This window comes from Lupinus angustifolius, chromosome LG01 (assembly GCF_001865875.1).
Source record: "Lupinus angustifolius cultivar Tanjil chromosome LG01, LupAngTanjil_v1.0, whole genome shotgun sequence".
NCBI classification, from domain to species: Eukaryota; Viridiplantae; Streptophyta; class Magnoliopsida; order Fabales; family Fabaceae; genus Lupinus; species Lupinus angustifolius.
The window spans coordinates 31,825,798-31,840,581 of NC_032009.1; the positions used below are offsets into that span (position 1 = coordinate 31,825,798).

Below are 14,784 nucleotides of genomic sequence, written 5' to 3' on the forward strand. Positions count from 1 at the left end.
TTGGGCCTGAACGACCCATTTCCCTTTATAGCTTTTAGGTAGTTATTTATGTTATTCAGTTTCTCCCTTTTTGGAAACTTTGTATATAAGGTGTTTTTGTATCACCTCTCATCAACAAGAAGTAATACAAAATATTCATCTTCTCTAAAAGCTCTTCTTCACTCTAATGGCTTCCGCTATTCTTAAGAACTTCAGCTCATAAATTTCCTATTCAAAAGATTCTCGGCCACTTTCATCACCATCCTCTTCTTCACCGCTCAACTTATAAGCTCCATTAGCAAATACAACCAATTGACTTGTTTTTTGTCAAATATAAATATAAAGTAATAAATGAGAAGATTTTTATTTTTACCATACTCTCTCTCTGCTTACAAGGCATTACATCAAAAGAAAAAAAAGATATATGTATTAAAAGTGTAAAAAATTATATACTTTTAATCTATCATTGATCATTTATTTTAATAATTATTAACTCTTCAGAAAAATAATATTAATGAATGAGAATGATATATTGATAATGGATGAATAAAATATTGGACTAGTATAAATTTGATTGGGGTGGCCCCATTGTAAACCAAGCATGTTGAATGAGCCGAATCACATATACAATACCTTTTTATTTCTTTCCTATGAAAAAAGAATCTATGCACCAAATAATTTCAACAACACTATGATATTCAACAAACCAAAAACACAACGCACTAATAAGGAAAAATCCACACCCATTCACAAAACAGCTTTTGTGCAACATAATTTCTAGATTCTCACATTCCATCTTAATTCTTCTCTTAAGGCGAAGAGGTGCTAGAGATCTTGCAGAAATTAGGACCTTGTTCCATAGCAAATACTTGCACCAATAAATAAATAAAATGTTCCATATGAACTCACTCGTAATCATGACATATTTCATTTCACAAACAAATCATACTTAAGGAATCCTAAAGAAAAGGTAAATTAAAAATCCTATGTACTTTAGTCTTTAAGCAACATGCAATTGTATAAATTTGTTTTAGTTGATACAATCTATTAGAGTTTATTATTGGGTAGTTGTGTTATTTGCATTATATGGCATATAGCTAAATTCTAATTAAGAAAGTGAAAGTTTGGTGCTGATTTCTGGGGTTTCTCTGCAATGATCATCGTTGCCATCCTTTTTACTCAAACCAAGTTGCAAATCTGGCACCAATAATTGCTTATCACTCTGAAGCTTTTCTTGATTCAACTGCATTTGTTAGGAAAAAATCTTTAAACTAATGATGAAGAAAAGTGTTAAGATCCTCTCATGTTGTGGAAAAACTGGCGAGTCATGTTCAATGAATCTCAATGTTACATATAATTTTAGATCTTATTTGCATAATCTCTGCATATAGATCTGTTTAATATTAATTAAGTTATGATTTAGAATTTAGATTCCATACTGTTTTCTATAACATGAGAGGATCTGATTGAAAAAACATAGTATAAAGATATATGCAATGTGCTAAATATTTTTCTATAGTACATTATCCACTATTCATTTGTATTATTTTTTTTAAAAGAATAATGATGATTAAGCATTAATAGTGGATAATGCAGTGTTATTATAAAACTTATACACTAGCCATACATATATTTGTTTCTAAAAAACATATGGAGATATATGCATATCATATTTTATAAGCCCTAATTTTACCTTAATCCGAAATGGGGGATCAAATCCAAGCTTTAAGCAAGTGGAATAATTGAAAGGCTCATCAGAGTTTGATACATGATCCTTGATTCTTGTGTTGTTTCCAAAGCTTAATTGATCAGATGGTCTAAGAGATGAAATAGAAGCTTCAAATTGTTGTACAACAGATTGTGACACAGTATTAGGAGTAGTAGAAAACTTTTTCTTCCACTCAGTATTGTTGTTCATAATTTGTAATGGAGGCCACCTTTTCTCTTCATGAAATTGGCTTGGTCTCATGGGTGCAATTCTGCTTCCTGTATCCATTAGTTGAACTTGATTTGAAACTATAGGTCTTCCTTGAATTTGGAAGCTTGTTGAGGGGATAACTTCATTGCTTATGTAATTTGGTGTTCTAAAAGGTTCAAGATTATTGAAGTGCCATTGCTGGTGCCTATTGAGAGAGATTACAAATAAAGTGTTTTATTAATTATAATATTTTTTCTTGCAAAACCGTGTAAAAATAATGAAGTATTTAAGCATAGCTGGTTGAATAAAACCTATAGATATGACAAATATACCATTTACAACATTTGTAGATAATACTGAGATAGGTTGAATATTGAGGTATTGCATGTTTCAAGTAAAGTAGAGAAATATATGCAAATGTGAGTTGGTATTTTCATGCTAAGTGTAATGCGATGAAATAGAAATGGAATGCATAAATGGAATAAACATCACCTACTCATTGCTAGGAGGGAGATGAAATACAATGAAGCTTAAAAGGTTTCCATTCCATTAGTTTCTCTTTTCATTCCACGGGGCATTACTTGTTTTTCATTTCATTCTTTTTATCTGCTATGAAAATTCTCAAATAATGATTGATTCTCTTCTTCCCCTTGTTTCCATTCTAATCCTTCTGTCCCTCCTATTCCATTCTTTAATTTTTTATTAACAAATAGTTAGGATATGCTCAACCCGATACCTAAGATTAATGTTCAAAACTATGGTGATGATTATGTTGTGTTTATTGTGATATAAATTATTGTAAATATGGATGATGCTTGTTGTCACAATGTTGCAAAATTATAATTTGATGGTCGCAATTGTGATTGTGGAGTACAATTGAGCAAAATATAAATGTTGTCTAATACTATATGTAAGATAATAATATAACTGTAACGCATATGGTTACCTGGCATGGGTGACCTTTAAATGTGAATGTGATATTGAGAAAGATGGGTGAAGGAGACTCTGGAAATTGCTATGCTCATTGGAGTGAGTCGCTAGAATGATTCCACCATTTCCCATCTTGAAATGTTGATGAGGACTCATGGACTGATGAGGTATATGCGAAATACGACCTAAGCGATCATGGGCTGATCTATATTGACTTAGTACTGCAAAATGTACATGATTGAATCATCAAAATTAGGAGATTTGGCTAACATAAAGTAAACCTAAAACTAAATCCTTCTAATATCAAATACAACAACCTCGACGTCTACGCTGTTGAGTCATGTTAACCTTTTACTACGTTCACATATTTAATGCCCCAAAACGTTGTTAAATCTAAAAAATGATCGCTATTGAATTATTACTATAGTGTAGTGACACCAATGTTTTTTCCTTATGTATTATAGAGAAGCATATATAAAAAACTAAAAATAAATGAAAATATAAATATATATGGTGTTAAATATGGTCTTATAAAATTGATATACAAATAACGAAGTCATACATGTATATATGTATCTTATTCTTACATATTTTATTTTTATATACGAGCCAAATTCAATTAATAATGAGAATAAGAGGAACTCAAATCCTTAAAAAATACTTAGGCATAACATCATACCATAAATATGTATATATGTTTACATGAGTTATATGTTCGGGTTCTATCAATACACAAGTTAGCTTACACTAATACTACCACCATATGAAGTGTTTTTAAAACCAAGTTACTTAAAAATAGTTGTTAACCTACAAAATAAGTTTTACAAGTATCACATGTATAACTAAGATCTACATACAAAACCATAACATAGGAATCATTTGCATTTGCGTACATAACAATATTTAATTTTAAGTAGTCCTCACCTTGCCCAGTCTCGTCAAGCTTCTTGCTTCGGTACATCTGAAATAAAAATTGCATCACGATGAAATTATTAAATTATGAAGAGAAAACATCAAGTTTCAATGAAAAATCTAATTCTAAGAGTATTATCTCATCAACTCAAGCCCTCCAATTTGTGGTACCTGTAAATGACTCTTAACATGAGCAATGCTTAGACCTCTCACATTCATTAGCTGAAGCACCAACTTGGGGGTTGCTCCTGTACATTCAATGCAGAAAGTTCAAGTCAATATTTTCATATTAGAGCATAGGATATATGTGAAATTAATAATGCTTAAAGTTTACCACATCTACAAAGAAAAATTATAGGAACCAGATTTTTTTTTGTCAAAATCATGGTATGTTTGTTGACTTTATAAAAGTAAATATATACATGGTTTTAAATATCAGACACACTTACCATTGCAATTACAACATCTATGATTATGGCCATCATGTTACAGATTGCAATCGTTACGATGTAAAATTTTGTGTGATTGAGAATTTGCTTTTAAACCTATGACAACCCTTAGTGATGTCAGTGAAACTTATAATGCAACATCATGTAGTTCAAATGTATAATGGTGTAGTATATGAATGTAATAGTTATTGTAACCACAATATTAATTTTGCATCACGACTGTTTATAATTTGAAATCTTTTAAACATTTATAATTGTATTATGTCAAAATGAAATGATTTTTTGGGCATCATAGTTGACACCTAGGTTTTCCTCTATGAAAGTTGAAAATGATGTAGTATAAGGAGTATAAAATCTAAATAAGAGAATATAATAACTTCATGTGATATTTTTTAAAATAGAAAAGATTTTATTAATAAAAACCTAGTTACATCATAAAAGTGAATATTCTCCCCACCTTTTAGGAAGGGTTGAAGAATACACACACTTATCATGTTCACAAATCTAGCAAAAGAAGTACAAGAAACAAAGTTATGCAACATTTCTCATGCACAAATACTTACTCTCTTGACCACCAAGCCTTTCAACAGCATGCACAAAGGAAAGATGAAGATCAGGAGTCCAACGAAGCCTAGGCATTTTTGACCTAACATATTGTCTCACACCACCTCTTCTTTCATTCTCTATTTCTCTTGAACTTGAGAGACTTCTATTAGTTGAAATGCCTTCATCATCTTTTACTTTCTCATCATTTTCCTCATCAACTATAAGTTCACATGCCTCTTCATTATCATTGCTATGTTTACTAGTAGCTTCTTCATTCAAGTCAAAGGATGATAATTTCTGTGATGAAGACCCCAATGAAGTATCCTCAGCATGTTCTTCACTCCTCTCATTGTCTTGAATCTCATTATATTCTTCTGACATTGTTCTTTTGTTTTTAGCAGCTCAGTTCACGTCCAAGGCTGGCTTCAATTTCTTTATTGTTTGCCAATTAAGTTAACATTTCATGTCTGAAACAAATAGGAAATTAATAATTATTTAGATATAGACAATGTTTTAAATTACATTATGTAAGCAGAATTTTGGCCTAAATAATTGCGGTTTAGTGAGTCTCTGCAACATGTGCACTACATTTTTCCACAATTATGATAAATACAACTGCAAGTATAATTTAAAACATTGGGTGTACAAAAAACTTGGCAAAATGTGTGAGTGTGCAACACAGCAAACAATCAATTGATTTAAATAAGAATAAGTCAGAACAGGCTGTAGTTTCTCTACTAAGCTTGAAACTCTTAAAATAACAGTAAAAATTCTTGAGTGTGTAACAAATAGTAGGTCAAAAATCAAGAATTTTAGTATATAGAATGCAACCAACTTCTCTACCTTGTAACTATGTGATGAATAACATTTCTGATAGATGTCGGTTCAGATCTACATATATTATTTATGTAGTATTACTATTTGCAACCTACATTTTGTGAACCACCTAATTTAAGTTATTGAATAGTCAAAATATGTGCAGAAAGTGGAAAGAAATTCACTGAAGTATTTATTACTATTAAAAAGATGCAAATTATATGTTATTTTATTTCTTATTCAGGAAACTTAACTAGAAATATATGGTTTTCATTTTATCAGAAAGGGGGCTCAGGTGATTTCCAAAACACACTCATATGATAAGTATGTTCATGAACTTTCTCTCTCACACTCACAAATATAAAGGGAAGAAATTCAACAAGAACAAACCAGGATATAGCTGAAGAGAGAAAAAAAAATCAATTTTTTAAGTGTTAATCAACTTCTAATAATCAATTTTGTTGCCATGTTGTGAGAAATTGTTGACTCTGGACAAGCTAGACAAAGGTGCGGGAACACACTGGTATCCTAATATTAATTATCATAAAACTAAGCTTTACATAGACCTAGTTATGTAAGATATATTAAGAACACATCTAGGTTTGATATCCCTAGTACCACTTCAACTAAAATTTATTTATTTGCTGATAAGAAAATATATTAAAAGAATACATCTTCATTTGGGAAATTGAGTTCAGAAAGAAAAACCTGTAGTTAAAATTTTTCTTTGGAAGAGAAGAATATTGATGATCCTATCTAAGTACACCACAAAAATAAAAGATGAAAAAGGAAACCTAGCTAAGACAAAGAATTGCATACATATAAACCAACATCATAAATAATTTGCTCAAAAAGACAAAGCAAATAAATTAGAATACTTTGGTTTTGAGTGTTTCTTCTTTTCCCTTGAATACTAATCATTTAAAGATGAAGATGTACCTCTATTCTTTCTTTTCCAAGCTTGACCATGTAACAGCCTTCACTCATTCACCTCTTGAGAATCTCAATGTTCTAGCTAAACTTATAGAATAATTCATGTGCTAGATAATTAACTCTATTTGGTCTTTGATCTTGTTTCTTTGATTTGGGTAGAGGGGGAGAGAGAGAAGGGAATGATATAGAGGCCAAATATAACTTTATAATAGTTGTTTTGATGTCTTAATTTTTTGGTATATCATTCAGCAAGGGAATTAGAGTAATAAGTTTGAAGATATTAGTAAGACATTTATGGTTCCAAAAAGGAATTAAGAGGGAAAATAATTAAAAATTGAGAATTAACATTATTCAGACAGATATATTACTTGTTCTCTTTAAATTGTAATAAACCTACATAATGGATACAGATGTTGCTGGTCCCTTTTGTACTGTTGCATATCATGTGACCAATCCTACCCTTTTATGCCCTGTAATCTTGATCAATGATATGGTGTTTTAAACTATATCCTAAATTATATATATTAATAATAATGAAGCAAAATAGAAAAAATAATAAATTTTTAATTTTTTTAAATAAAATGACATTTTTTTTGTGCGGAACAAAATTTGGAACATAGTTTAGAATAACACCATAATCGTTATTATGCAATTTCTTCCTGTATGTTTGGTCTCTCTCTCCTTCTCTTGACAGTTGTAAAAATCTACCTCTTTGTCTCTCTCTAGCTAGGTTGCTCGTGATTATTGTTATTGTTTTACCTCTCCTAGCTATTTCTCCCTTTCTTGTTGTGATATAGTTATCAAATCAATACTTTCATAACTCTTCACATCACATATGACCTGGCAGAATTATAATGTTAGTTTGTGAAAATTTCAAGTGTGAGTAAGATGTGTGTCAAAAAATGTTGTAAGGTTTGGAAGATAGCAAAGGTCAATTTTCAGCTTGAAAGAAATCCTATATTAGAATTATAAGGTAGTCTTGATAATTAGAGTGAATAATTAAAATAAAAGAGATTGAATGTTCGAGTCATATCAATAATAAATTTAACAAATTAATATTTGCTGATAAAAAAAGAAATTTTACATTGTAAAAAAATTGATAGGTTGAACAATATATGAGTTAAAAGATGATAGAATCACTATATTAAGGTTTTTACAAAAAAAAAATGGAATCAAAAATCCATTTATGTTGTTATTTCATTAACTCATATTACATATCTTGTTAATGTTTGAGCTATCAATCATAAGATAAGAAAATGTTTTACATCAATTGATATCCTTTGCTTTTTTTTACGTGTTTTTAAAAATATAATTGTTGACTGGGTGGAATATGCCTTTTATTCATATCAATGATTAAATACAGTGTTATATTATGAGTATATAAATTTTTCATTAATATAGGTGCATGTAGATTGTGGGACCTATTGCTTCTTCAACCTTCCAATTTCTTTCACACCTAAAACCAAGACTTTCTTCTCATTTCAACACCACAGCTTTTCTGTCCTATGTGCAATTTCTCATTAGCCACTCTTTTAAATTATTTTTGAAAGAATTTTCTTTCAGTGTCATATGTTTCCACTACAGGTTTCTTTAATTTGCTATGCATATGTCCAACAGTGACGTCTGATTATTGTTATGAGATTGGACAACCTTGACATATAATGCACTAAGTTGAGGGGTGTGTGGATTTAAGAATAGTCAATTTTGGTGGGAGAGTTATGTTGTAGTAAATTTTATCTCATACGGTTATTTGTATAATGATAATAAAATAAAAATAAAAATAATAAAGATTTAAAAAATTTAATTAACATGATATATTTTTATTGGTATGAGTTGAGATAATATATAAGATAGGAGTGAGACAACAAATATATGTTATGAATATGTGCATAAACAAGGATATGGATGAGCTATATGACTTCAATCTTGACTCTAACTTTATATATATACTTCCATGCATGGTAAAGGAAAAGGAATTATAGATATTTCTCAACTTGTTACATGCAAAAGAATATTAAAGTAACGAAGTCCCAAGCCTAACCATGTATCAGTCAAATTAAACTAGGTATATAATAATGGACATAACAATAACTAAAGAAGTAAAGATGATTTATGTATAAGTTAAGTAAAATTTTACTTTTTATATTAAACATTGGAATCTGGATCTTTTAAGTGGAGATGTGACATATGACATAAACAAATATATAATAATTATTATTATATTAAATAAAATAATTTTGAATTTGATAGTCTCATTTCTCCTCATATTTTAGTACTAAATAATATTTGAATTTTGAAAGTGGTAAATAAGGAATTGATTCATTTGCAAAATGTTTAACAAATGGGGTTTCCTTTAAGGAAAAACTAAAAGAGGGAGGGGGAGTTGATATTTACATCAACTTTATTGACTTGTGATGCACCAAACTCTTTTAATTTGTTGAATACCTCAACCATATATGGTTTAACTCAAATGTCTTTGTCACTCCCAAAGTTATAAATAATATCAGGGTTTCATACTCCACATCACTATTTTTACTAAAAGTTGAAAAATGCTCAAATTATCACAAAGTCACACCCCAATAGTAAAATTACCACTTTTAGTTTACCTATATTTTTGTGTTTCAAGGTAATTGTTGTTATGCTAGGTTGATCCGGGTTATTTTATATGATAGGGTCCATGCTAATTGGTACATTTATGCTATTAATTATGCATGAAAGTTGAATGAAGAAGAAACCGTGGGAGACATGATTCAAGTTTGGTGATTGAAAATGACGAATGTGGGTGTGTCAGAAAGTATTAAACAAAGAAAGAAAACACGTGTCTACCATAATATGTGCTGATCATATTGTTTCTTCCGTCTTAATAGGGCTTTACTTCCCAAGGCATATCAAACAGGAATTTGGGTTGTTTTGCCCTAAAGAACAAAATTATACTGTTTTAATAATGCTTGATATATGTGACTTTCCTTATGCATTATTTTAGATGTTATGTTTGATTCATCTTGTGTATTTAATTTTTTTTATAGGAGTTATAAGGTGGTATAATGATTAGTGTAAATGATTTAAGGAATTGGGTGAAGGAGATGGAGGATTCAAGTCACATCTACAATAAATAATAGCATACTAATAACATTTGTCTATAAAAAAAATAATTGTTTTGTTATAGAGATAAAGTTTATTATAATAATTTTTACGGCTTAAATGGAATTAGTTGTTAGAAAAACACCTTTAATCTTAAAAACATTCATGGTATTTATAATTTAAATTCATTTCTCATTATGTATGTAATTAAAATCTACATAGGAAGAGTTAAAATACGATTAACTTTATTGACATAATAAATAATATATAAATATAAAATTGTGCGTTGTAATAATATTTTATAAATTTTGAAAGCGTTTGCAAATCAATACCATTAGAAATCAATTAGAGGAATATTTGAGTCCACAAAATAAGTATATTATTTTTAGAGAATAAAATATGTCCTAATATAAGAAGATAAATTATCTACTTTTATCACTAAAATCATGATATGTATCGTATTACATCTACAAAATATTTCTAAAAGTAAACAAAATAGTACACTTGTCATACTTGTACCAACTGAAGGAGATAAATTATTTTCTAGTATGAGGAAATACTTTATTCTCTATTTTTTTTCAATATAGTAATACATCTCTTCTGGCTATAACATGTCTTTTTTATCGGTAAATAAATTTATTAATAATAAGATAAAAAAATTAGGAAAACAAGTGATACTCCTATGCATTTAATTTTTAGATGCCCATATTTCAGACTTTGGGAGATGAGTTGGAGGAAATTGGGAGTGAAATTTAACTTGGAGACGACATTTATTATATGGGAACTTGAACTAACTAACTCTTTTTTGAAGGAACTTAATCTATCGGTGCTTCAAGTCAACACATCTGATTCTTGGGAGTGGATTGATAAATCCAAGCAGTACTCGGTCAGTTCCATTTACAAGCTTCTTACTTACCATAAGCATCAGCAAACCCATAACAACCAACATCTTGACCTCCTTTGAAATCAAAAACTCTTTTGAAGGTCACTACTTTTGCTTGGTAACTCTTTCAAGACAGACTTCCAACTAAGGATGCACTTCTTAGGGGATGGATCTCTTTAAACATGGAGGGGGATCTTTATGCATTTTCTGCAATGGGCATCCTAAATCCACTCATTACCTTTCCTTGTCATGCAATATCAACCAACTGAGTCGGACAAATCATCTATAAATGGTTGGATATCAATGTTGCTTTTCCTGTAGCTCTAACCCATCACTTTACTACTCACATGGGCTTGGTGAAAGACAGTAAATGCTGGAAAGATTGGAGTGTCATATGGTTAGCTATAATTTAAGTAATCTGATTATCTAGGAATGATCTAATCTTCAACTCAATTAAGCCATCTATTCATCATATTCTAGATTCATCAAGGGTGAAATCTTGGCTTTAGATCAAGGGTCAACGAGGGACACACTCAATTCTCAATTCAGGCTGGATTGCCAATCCACTAGCATATCTCAATATCGTATTTTAATTGTTTTTGTTCTTATTTTTTCCTTTTAACTTTATTGTAATTATCCTTTTTACTAATAAAATTTCTTTTCCTGGAAAAAATAATAACATAGAAGGAGATAATTTGATGGATATCACACCTATTTTATATAAGAGTATGAGAAGTACAGTTATGAAAGCAGATATTGAGAATACTCTAAGAACGCAAAAAAATAAGTTTCATCATCTCATTTAAATAGAACTGCCTATTCTCAAAAATAATTTTATTTCTAATATGCTAAAGAACCCACTAGTAATGAGCCAAGACATCCACAATTGTTTTTTCTTATTCTACATTCATGTTATGTTCACATGAATTGAAAAGTTAGTCTTAGGATTATATACACACTAATCCTCATATATAAAATTTACTTCTTTTAATTCTTTAACTAAAGTGTTTTTAGACCATATTTTTTTTTATTACATGTTCCCACTACCATATTCATTCAAAAGAGAATAATGTATCTCCTGGTATAAGGAGATAAATTATATTTTCTAGCCACTAACATTATTATATATGTCATATTTAATTATTTTCTACAAAAATACTTCTAAAATTAAACAAAATAGTACACATGTCATACTTTTACTGACAAGAGGAGATAAATTCTCTCATGATACGAGGTGATATTTTATTCTCTTATTCAAAACTAGTATAGTTTCTAAAGAGTTCCAATTATCTATGGAATTAAAGAGTCCAACACTAAAATAGAAGGAAAAATAATGAATTCAATAATTTTTTAAATAACTTTATTTAAAACTCAATCATTAAAAATTTATTTATATCACCTTTGCTATCTTTAACTAGTATTTATTGTCCAGAAATTAGGACCGATATAAATTTATTTATATTATGTGTTCCAACAGTAACAATCTTAAAGAAAAACTAAAGCCATATAAATTTTAGGACCCATCTTGAAATAGCAATTGGAATCAGTTCACAAATTAGGTATGACTTTATAAAAATATAACTAAAAGAAAGAAATAATGGAATTAGGTTGGCTAGATGGCACCAAACTCCAAAGAGAGTGATGCTTGTTCATGTGCATATTTCTGTGCATTGCTCAAAACAAGAGTGTGATAAGAGAGTGATGACAGATATTCGAAGAATTAAAGTAAAGAGTGTAGCAGAGACAAAATTGCTTAGAAAAGAAGGAAAATTAGTGATGCTTATCCATGGAGGTTAAAGAAATTTAAAAACATTAGGTTGGTTTTGTCCTCTCATATAAGAGAGTTGACATTTCACAATATAATAAAGTGCATAAGAATCTTTCAAAGAATTAGGCATATTTTTTATCATTTCATGGATGAAGACATCTAACCTAGCATTACATTACTGACATACATCAACGATCTACACCTATAAAATACTATATGATTTAAGCATTTTTGTTGTTGATCCATAAAGGAGAATCATGTCTTACAAGCACCTCAAAGAATTTCATAACAAAGTGCCAATACGTTATCCTTCTTTGTCCTTTCATGACTTTTATGAAGATTATATGCTTTTGGTCTAGGAAAAAATATATAAAATTTGAAATTACTGTGTATATATTGACATTATGAATTATATATATAATGAGTTAGAGATCTATATATATATCCTAATCATAGTATATTACTTTAATTTCTCAGTCTTTAGGCATACTAATTAAGGATATCTTTTTTCTAGTGTTAATTTCGTTGGACTGTAATCAAAAGTTAAGAATCCATCATTGACCAAGGAATGAATGTGTGACCAAAATAATGTCATTATTATAGTGTAAAATTCCTATGGCCTTTAATTTACCAACAATTCTGTTGGAAAAAAAATGATGTTTTAAAATGGTTCTAATACACATTAATGTGATCATTTATGGTAATTTTTGGGTTTCTGAAATGAAAAAACTCACTAGTTACACGTTGCTTGGAGGAGGGAAGTTGAAAGACTTTATTAGCTCTAAGTTGCAACTTTGGGGTCTGTTCCAATGGGTACAATGAGTTTTGTTGGTGGTGATGACTCACATAAACAAAACCTCTCCACACGCGCGCCCACTACCACCTCCTCCACCACTACCGTCGGACTTGGGCCCAACATTCTTTTTAAATAAACTTTTATTTTTATTTTATTTTATGCTTATGTGGGCTTGGATTGTGTGGAAATTTTTTTCAGCCGTCGGATCATGTAAACTTCAATTGGTATTTGTCACGAAAAGCAAACATGAGATAATAAATCTAGTCTTTCACTAAGATTTCGAATAAATAGAGGTCTTCTTCCTTCATAACTCTCGTCCCAAGTTGAAGGCGTTTACCTCTCAACTTTTCTTTCTCCCCATTAATATTTCGTCGACGCATTTCCGACACATTTTCTCCCTTTCTTTCCGTGAAACATGGGAATTGGCACATGCAACCAAAGTGGGAATTTCGAGAACTAACACTAGTAGTCAGTATTGTGGGAAAAGAATTGACACATGTAGCCATATTGTGAGAATTCGAGAATTGACACTGGTAGCCATATTGTGGGTGTATTCGATAGCGATTCTTACAGGAGAAATCGTATAACAAAGAACGAAACTGTTTTATCATGGGGACGACATGGTTAATAGTCTGATTGCACAATTTTAGCAGTACCACAAAATATCTTAAAGAGAGCGACCTGGTCGTGACTTAGCTAGTAAGGATTATTTTGTGTCATTCAGAATTGTTGCGAGCTACACAAACAACAATTTTAAGACATTTCTATTGCGATGACATTCATAGATAATATTACTGGACCGAACAACTATGATCTGAACAACCCATTTCGGTTTTACGAGACAAATTTCAAACATTGGCAACATAAGATGTAATTTTTCCTCACTACGAGAAATGTTGCTCACGTTCTGAAAACATATATCCTAGTGGTGTCAGATGAGGCTGAAAAAGAGGAAACGAATAAACTGACTATTGAAATAGCTTTCTAGAATGAAAGTGATTACTTATGTAATAATTTCGTTATGAATGTATTGTCTGATAATCTCTATGATTACTACAGCCCATACAAGCCTACCAAATTAATTTTGTATGCACTTGAAAAAATGATACATAGGAGGTTGAGACTAAAAAGTATGTTGTTAGCCACTACCTCAAGTATCAAATGACTGATGATAAATCAATAGAGTCTCAGTCCCACAAGATATAGAAAATTGTTCATGAGATCATTTCTGAGGGTATGCCCCTAGATGAGCAATTCCAAGTGGTAGTCATAATTGACAAATTGCCTCCTAGTTGGAAGGACTTCAAAAACCTTCTGAGGCATAATATCAAATAAATCTCTTTGGAATCTCTGATCACTCATCTTTGAATTGAAGAAGAGGCTCGTAAACAAGATCAGAGAGATGAGGTGCTTATTGTCTCCAACAATAGCACTAAGAAGAAATTCTCAAGTGCGGTTTTGAAGCCTTCTGGCACTAACTTTAAGAATCAGAACCGCAATGTGAATAAGGCTAAGAACACCAGTCGTAACAAGAATTGGAACCCCTAAAAGGTTCAATATGCTAAGCCACCCGCTAAGAATGACTCTGGCAACCTGTTCATCTGCACGCAAGTGTAGAAATTAACCTATGGATCGTCCTCCATAAGCCAACATGGTTGATGAGACATTTGTGGTTGTGTTATCTAAGGTTACTATGGTTGGAGGAACTGATGTATGGTGGGTAGATATTGGCTCATCCCGCCATATCTGCTATGACTATGCTATGTTCCAAAC

The 14,784-nt window shown here is 30.4% G+C and overlaps 1 protein-coding gene across 1 annotated transcript; it reads right to left on the reverse strand.

Annotated features, from left to right (window-relative positions):
* On the reverse strand, positions 885-6,847 carry LOC109360552. Its single transcript, XM_019605526.1, has 7 exons — positions 6,490-6,847; positions 4,752-5,201; positions 3,911-3,987; positions 3,752-3,788; positions 2,844-3,048; positions 1,673-2,102; positions 885-1,222 (listed from the first exon to the last, which is right to left on the reverse strand). Exons 2-7 carry the CDS (start codon positions 5,113-5,115, stop codon positions 1,088-1,090), a joined length of 1,248 nt encoding a protein of 415 aa, XP_019461071.1. The 5' UTR covers positions 5,116-5,201; positions 6,490-6,847; the 3' UTR covers positions 885-1,087.